The 8,073-nt window shown below is 36.7% G+C and overlaps 1 protein-coding gene and 1 pseudogene across 1 annotated transcript; both read left to right on the forward strand.

Moving 5' to 3' along the window:
* LOC149157597 (uncharacterized) lies at nt 1-498 on the forward strand. The gene has a single exon (XM_089433737.1). The coding sequence runs from the start codon at nt 1-3 to the stop codon at nt 496-498; it is 498 nt and encodes a 165-aa protein (XP_089289863.1).
* Nucleotides 499-1,305: 807 nt separating this feature from the next.
* LOC149157598 (SH3 domain-containing protein 2 pseudogene) lies at nt 1,306-2,367 on the forward strand (annotated as a pseudogene).
* The last annotated feature ends 5,706 nt before the right edge of the window (nt 2,368-8,073 follow it).

The raw sequence follows: 8,073 nt of genomic DNA on the forward strand, positions 1-8,073 counted from the left end.
ATGAATTCTCAGATGGCAGATTATTTAAATGAAAGCAGCAAATTGGATGGTTCCAATTACATAAATTGGAAATTTAAGCTTCAGACTTTGCTTGAAGGTCAGAATACCTACAACATTGTCATCGGTGATGAAGGTAAGCCAACTGTTGCAAATGGTGGAATGAATGCAACAACTCAAGAATGGGAGAAAAGGGAGCTGAAGGCAAAGGTCCTACTAAAATTGTCAGTTAAAGATTGCATCATCCCTCATATTCGAGATTGCAAGACAACGAATGAGATTTGGACAACTCTCAAAGACATGTATGAAATCAAGAATAGCAGCCGAACCTTGTTCCTCAGGAAGAAGATCCTCTCAATCAAGATGGAGGAGAATGAGTCTGTTTCGTCATTCTTATCTCAGATAAAGGAAGTTAAAGATACACTATCTGATATCGGTCAAACCGTGGCAAATGATGATCTGGTGACAATCACCATGAACGGTATGACAGATGACTATTAGATGTTTATAACTGGATTGAACGCAAGGGAAAAGCCTCCAAGTTTTGAAGAGCTTACTGGAATTTTGCTACATGAAGAGGAAAGGAGGTCGTCTCTCAAGCCTCAAGATCCAGATCTTGCATTGATAACAAAGTTCAAGGCAAAAGGGAGAGCGATGGCTGATCAGAGGAGGGGCAACACATCAGAAATGACACCACAAGGTATGACCTCGTATAGAAATGACTCTGCTCCTGAATGTTTTTATTGTGGTAAGATAGGCCATATTGCTAAATTTTGTCGCAAGAAGAAGGCAAATCAAGAGAGGTACAATCAGAAAAGGCATGCAGGTCATTTGGCAGATGCAGATGCAGATACAAACCCAGATCAGAATCTGGATGTTAGACTATTTATGGCCGAGGGTGACACTGCTACTGAGGAGGATGAATAAGATATTTGGATCGTGGATTCTGGAGCCTCCTCGCATATGTCAGGTAAAAAGCAATGGTTCAGAAATTTTAAAGAATCCAACATTGGAGTAAAAGTCTATCTTGGAGATAATAGTGGGTACGAGATCAAGGGACATGGAGATGTCCTTGTTACTCTGCCTGATGGTAAGATCAGGAATATATCTGATGTGTGGTATGTTCCTGGCATTAAGAAGAAACTGATTTCTGTGTCCAAGATTACAGATCAGGACCTCAAGGTAGAATTTTTTAAATCTTATTGCATTATTAAAGATTTGTTGGATCAGATGAAGCCCATTGCTACTGGTATTCACATAGGAGGACTCTAAAAATTGGATGTGAAAAGTACGCCTCAGCAAGCCTTGATGGCGTCAAATAAGTCTGCTGAAAATCAGTGGCATCATGGTCCTGGGAGAACTCCGCTTGACTGGACAACGAGAATGAAAATAGCGTTGGGTGCAGTCCGTGGTTTGACCTTCATTCACCACTCGTGTAAATCTCCCAAGCTGGCCCATGGGAATATCAAGTCTTCCAATGTTTTGTTAGATAAGAGTGGAAATGCTTGTATCTCAGACTTTGGTCTTGCTGCATCAAGAGCTGCGGGATACAGGGCTCCAGAACAGGCCGAGACAAGAAAGATATCTCAGAAAGCAGATGTATATAGTTTTGGAGTGGAAGGTCACATCTCTGCAGGCTCAAAACAGATGGAATATGAAATAAAACTAGCTGACGACTGCTGCAAATATGAGAATGATGGTCCCAACTCAAATTCAGCACTTGCTAGAGCTTCTCTTTATTTTGGAAAATCTCATCATGCAATGGAGAAGGAGAGGGAGGACTTGCATCGGACACTTGGTGTTCAGGTTACAGAGCCCTTACGTGCAATGGTGGTAGGAGCCCCATTGGAGGATGCACGCCACTTGGCACAGCGTTATGATCGAATACGACAGGAGGTGGAAGCTCAGACAGCTGAGGTTGCAAGACGGCAGTTGAAGTCTAGAGAAGCTAGTGCAACTGCAGATAATGCTTTCAAGCAGCAGGCTGCAGAGTCAAAGTTAAAAGATCTTACATCTACTATGGCTGCATTGGGGAAAGAGGTTGTTTCTGCTATGATGGCTGTTGAAGCTCAGCAGCAGCGACTTACTTTCCAACGACTTATTGCAATGGTTGAGGCTGAGAGAGCGTACCATGAGCGTCTTGCAGAAATTCTTGATAGACTTCATGCTCAGATGGCTGCAGAGTGTCAACGCAGTGAAACAGTCGGTACACTGACAGATGTGGCCATGCCACCCCCTTCTTATGAGGATGTCAAGTCGAATGGTTCCAGCCATGGTGAAATTGGCAGTGCGACCATGAATGCTATGTACTATCTGGTAGAAGTTATACATTCCTTTGATGCTGAAGTTGAAGGTGAACTAAGCCACTAGGAAGACTGAAGTTTGATTTGTTTAGGGACACTTTAGGTGTGTTTAAAAATCCCTTTCTCCATTAAGGGGGGATGTTAGAAATTAATGGAGAATGGGTTACTTAGTTATGATTTGCTCTTTATTTGACATTCAGTTCCTATTAATTAGGAATATGTTTTTTGCCTATGTATCTATTTAATTCCTGATGATTAATGAATAAGGGAAGCGAATGCATTTGCTGGAGGGAGCTCCTGGTGATCTGCACCTGTGAGCTCCCGTGTGTTTGTCTAAACTTCTGTCTTCTACATTTCTTATCACTACGGACACTGGATTTATACGGGTTATAGAGGAAGGATGGTTTGCTTGACAGTAGGAGGGCAAGATGTGGTCTTGGTATAGTTCCCTGGTTTATGCAGGAAGATTTCTCATCTAAACAAACAATCCTGATTTTGACTTTACGTCCCAGGGAAATAATTCTTAGTTTTATCTAAGCAGTGGTTGTCTAAGTAAAATTAGTGGCGTAAGAGTTGCTCAAATCCCCTGAGAATCAGAATATTATTTCATAAATAGAAAAATACAGATACACCAACATTATTCAAAAAATCAATGTGCATAGTTATTCTTATAGTAATGTTATTTAACAAAACCCCAATATCTTTGCAAAGCATTTATCCATTTTAGAATAGTTTCCATGAGTTAATTACCTTAATTTATATAAATCATCACAAATAAATAATGTTTGTAGTTGCATAAACAATAAAAGTAATAAAGACAATAAATACATTGCACTCAATGGAATGATGACAATTTTCTACCACCGGTGTAACGACCAAACAAACAAAGACAGTTTGTAAAACCAACCTTAAACAGAGTTTGCAAAACTATCTTTAAACATTACAAAACTATCCTTAAACATAACTACAATGAAATGAAATTTGCAACTGTGGTGCACACAGACCCAAGCACAAAAATCATAAAATTGAGAACAATGTTTTTTCATTATTTCATATTTTATGCATTGTATTCATTTTTCATCATGTATGAGCTAACATGCTGGTAAATAGATATTTTTCAACATGCATGAGCTAACATACTGGTAAATAGAGATTTTTCAACATGCATGAGCTAACATACTGGTAAATAGAGATAAACAAGGCAGGTATTACTGTAACCATCTAAATATAATCTGTTCGATTATGCATCTGCAAGCAAGCAGTCTGGGTGAAACGAAGCTTTCCATAAGAAAACGTTGTAGCTTCTCACTGGGACTGGTAACCCAACCGTGTAGACATGCATAGAATGCCTTCATAAATAGGCTCTTACGGTGAGAAATAATTACGCTCTACCATAGAACCAAAAGAAAAAGTGAGCACTTGTTCATCCCGACTCTGGTGCCTAACGATTACTAGATTGAGGTGGCCCACATACATGAATGGAACTGATGGAAAAAAACACAAGTGAAGACATAAATTTTGTTCATGTGCCTTGTCAAGGAATGTTTCCACAAAATTCGCCACCCCCGAGTTCAGATAATTGGGCCATCGTGGTTGGGTTTTAAATGTCATTCGATGTGTTGGCACATTGCCCTGATTCCGTAACTTAGTTTTAATAAGTCTATTGCACAATTATTCTTATATTGTTTGTGTAAACATCATAACTTTTCACCATATTTCACGGACTCTAATGCCACAACGATCACAAAAATATCACTTGGTTGTTTATGCATATAAATAGACATCATCGAAGTGGTCTGGAATGTAGGTTTCAGTTTCAAAATATACTCCTCATTCAATTTCAAAAGATATTTCTTTGGTTTGTCTAGTTACCGTCTCTATGTCTTGTTTAAATCTTATAATATAGGAGGCCCATTTGAAATCAGTGTACGTACCTAAAGGTGCAAAAGAGCCCTTATGATATCTTTATATAGCTTGTCTGAGGATAAGGATGAGGATAAGGATTACTTCACATGCTCAAAATAGCTAGGATTTTACACTAATCATATTTATCACCTGTAAATATTAGTATTAGTCATATTCAGTTTCACCCAAAAATAAACAATCAAACATAATACGAACAATAAGATCACTTGAAATGTTGATGGGCATCAGAAGCATTTGTAAACAACAATTAAGTTAATATACTCTAGAAACATCCACAAAAGATTAGAACTACTTATGGATGAAAAAGTCCAATAAATGTATCCAACTATACCTGATGGCATTTGGAGTTTCAAGTAAAATCATGTGTAGTTTTGATAGATTCAGATGTATGAGATCTAAATGGCATTCATGATCAAGACTCGGAAACAAAGCAAGCAATTTTGGATAAACAGTAATTCCAACACCTTCCTCATTAGATGCTTAGTTGTCTCAAAGCAAGCAATTTTGGATAAACAGTAATTCCAACACCTTCCTCCTCATTAGATGCTCAGTTGTCTCAGAGTTTTTGGAGATTTCTTTAGCTTCTTGAAGAAGCCATCACCACCGACAGTGTAGGTGACTGAGAAGCTTCTTCAATGCAAGCAATTTTGGATAAACAGTAATTCCAACACCTTCCTCATTAGATGCTCAGTTGTCTCAGAGTTTATGGAGATTTCTTTAGCTTCTTGAAGAAGCCATCACCACCGATAGTGTAGGTGACTGAGAAGCTTCTTCAATGTGTATAAAAACCCTTCTTTGGTAATCAAATGATCAAGTTGTGTTCAGTACGCGTGTTCTCTGATTTGGTATCAAAGCGAGGTGAGAGTGTGAGTCTTTGTTTTCTGTGAGAGATCAAAGTGTGAAATCGCTAAGGGTGTGTTGGAGAGAGTTTCTGTGCAAAGCTTCTCGTGAAGGGTGAACTAGTAGGAGTTTCAACTTGTGTGAAGGAAATGATTCGTCAGAGTTCTTTACTGCAAAGACAGTAGCTGCAGTTTACTGGAGGGAGCAGAACGACTGGAGGAAAGAGCTGTTGCGTAGAGACTCTAGACAGAAATTGAGAGAGTCGCTGGCTAAAGGAGCTAGACGGAGCCATTTGCTGTCAAGAAAATAGAGTTGAGGATTTCGAAGGAGGAGTTACGAGGAGAAATTTACTTGCGTGCTGGTAAGAGAGGGCATGTCGACCGAAGGGCGAAGTTTGTGTTTGATTGAGAAAAGGAGGCCTGCGTTTCTACTAGTATCATATTCTGCAGCATATATTTCCTTTGAAGATCGATGTAAATGGTTGTGAAGATAGCAAAAAATTGCAGTATATTTTTTTATTAAAAGAGAAAATGATAGCCTACAATGTATTTCTGGTTATTAGTAGAAAATGAGAAAATTTCTGAGAACGTTCTGGTTATAAACATGTTTTTTGGACTAATTCTCTAAGGCCATTTTGGAAGGAACGATTCATTACTTTAGAAGAATTTTTCGAAGATTGAAGTAACATATGGTTATATCATGCTTCATGCTTTTTGTGATTGAGGAATAAAAAATTATATATATAATTTAAAAAGGAGAATTAAAAGAAAACAATAAAAAAAGTTTTTTTTGAAAAAAGGAGGGCAACCATATTATCCAATGATATTGGATAAAATTTTATGATTTATGCTTGAGGGTTTATATGTGTAAGGAAATTATTTGTGAAAATTAGTATCTTGGTGGTTGGTACTTGAGGATTCATAAGCTTATTGACAATGGCTAATGTATTGGCAGAATCTTATTTATCTGACTCTAACAAGCTAGATTGTGAAAACTATGCAAATTGGAAATTTAAGCTGCAGACTTTGATGGAACGCTACAATATATGAACAATTGTGTCTGGAGCTGAAGTCAAGCCAGTGCTCCCTTAAGCCACAAATGTTACAATTCAATATTGGGAACAATGGGAAAACAAAGAAAAGGTGCTTTTGTGGATGTTTGTTAAGGACAATATTATTCCATACATTAGAGAGTGAAAAACATCCAAGGAGACATGGGACACTCTCAAAAATTTGTATGAGACGAAGACTACAAATCGATTATTGTATTTAAAGAGTAAACTTCTCTCAATTAAGATGGAAGAAATAAAAGTTTCAGTAATTTTATTTCTAGAATTAAGGATCTAAAGGATAAATTAAGTGACATTGGTGAAACAATATATAATACAGACTTGGTTACTGTGACATTAAATGGAACACTTGATGAATATCAAATGTTTATCATTGGTCTTTCAGCTAGAGAGAAGGCTCCTACATTTGATGAGATGGAAAATATACTTATGCAGGAAGAAGAGTGGAGAAAAAGTCTTAAACATAAATCTCTCAATTCAAATTTAGCATTGATGGCTAAAGGGAAGCAACCCTTCAAAGGAAAACAGTGGGAGAAAAATAAAGGCAAAATTCCACATTTAAAATCATTTCAAGATTCATCTTTACCAAGGACAAATGCCAAATCAAGTAGAGATGATGTTTGTTATTATTATGGAAAACCTGGTCATTTTGCTAAGAATTGCATGAAAAGAAAGTCTGATCAATTTAAACAAAGAAGGAATTCAAGAAATTATGTTGATAGTGATGAAGCAATTAGTCATGATTTTAGCAATATTAGACTATTTGAGTCCAATGCCTCTTTATTAGTAGAAACCGACGATGATAATGCTTGGTTTATATATTCTGATGCATCAATCCACATGTCATGCAAAAGAGATTGGTTTGATACTTATCACGAGGTTAATAATGGTGCACACATCTATTTAGGAGATAATAGATCACATGAAATTAAAGGATATGGTTATATAAGTGTTATGATTCCCAATGGACAAGAAAAACAAATTCAAATGTGGTGATGTTCCAGGATTAAAGAAGAACTTAGTTTCAGTCTCTACTATTACAGACCAACATTTAAAAGTTGAATTTGTGAAATCACATTGTTTGGTAAAGGATATGTAGGACAACTACAAGGTTGTTGCAAAAGGAATGAGAGTTGGAGGATTATACAAGTTGGATGTAATGAAGAATGGGCATCAATCTTTGGCATCAACATGCATGTCAAATATAGAGCTTTGGCATCAAAGATATGGACACTTAAATCAAAATGACCGCATGTTACTATAAAAGAAATTGATGGTAAAAGACCTTCCAAATATTAAGGGTGAACATTTTGAATGTGAAGTTTGTGCACTATAAAAACAGCATAGCGAATAATTTCCTGTGCATGAAAAAAGAAGAAAACGTGAAATACTTGAACTAGTGCATACTGATGTATGTAGTCCAATGTAAACTAAGTCACTTGGTGGAGCATATTACTTTCTTATATTTATTGATGATAACACTAAATACCCCTAGGTGTACTTTATAAGAAACAAAAGTGATGTGTTTGAATACTTTAAAGAATTCACAAGTATGGTTGAAAATAAAATAGGAAAGAGCATTAAAACTCTTCGATCAGATAAAGGTGGTGAGTACACTTCGGGTGCTTTTGTCAAATGCTGCAAGTAAAATGGAATTATGTAACAATTTACAGTACCACATACATCTCAGCAAAACAGAGTAGTTGGGAGAAAGAATAGAACATTAGTTGAATGTGCTCGTAGTATGTTAAAAAGTAAAGGACTTTCTAATAGTTTTTGGGTTGAATCCATTAATACAACTATATATCTCGAAAATAGAAGCCCTACAAAGTATCTTGAGCACAAAACACCATTTGAAGCATTTCATGTTTTTAAACCTAAATTTTAGTCATTTAAGGATATTTGGATGCATTTGCTCATATTCCTAAAGAGGATAGG

The sequence above is a fragment of the Pinus tabuliformis genome, chromosome 5_2 (genome assembly GCF_031772625.1).
Source record: "Pinus tabuliformis cultivar Carrire ecotype Pingquan chromosome 5_2, CPIR1, whole genome shotgun sequence".
Classification (NCBI taxonomy): domain Eukaryota; kingdom Viridiplantae; phylum Streptophyta; class Pinopsida; order Pinales; family Pinaceae; genus Pinus; species Pinus tabuliformis.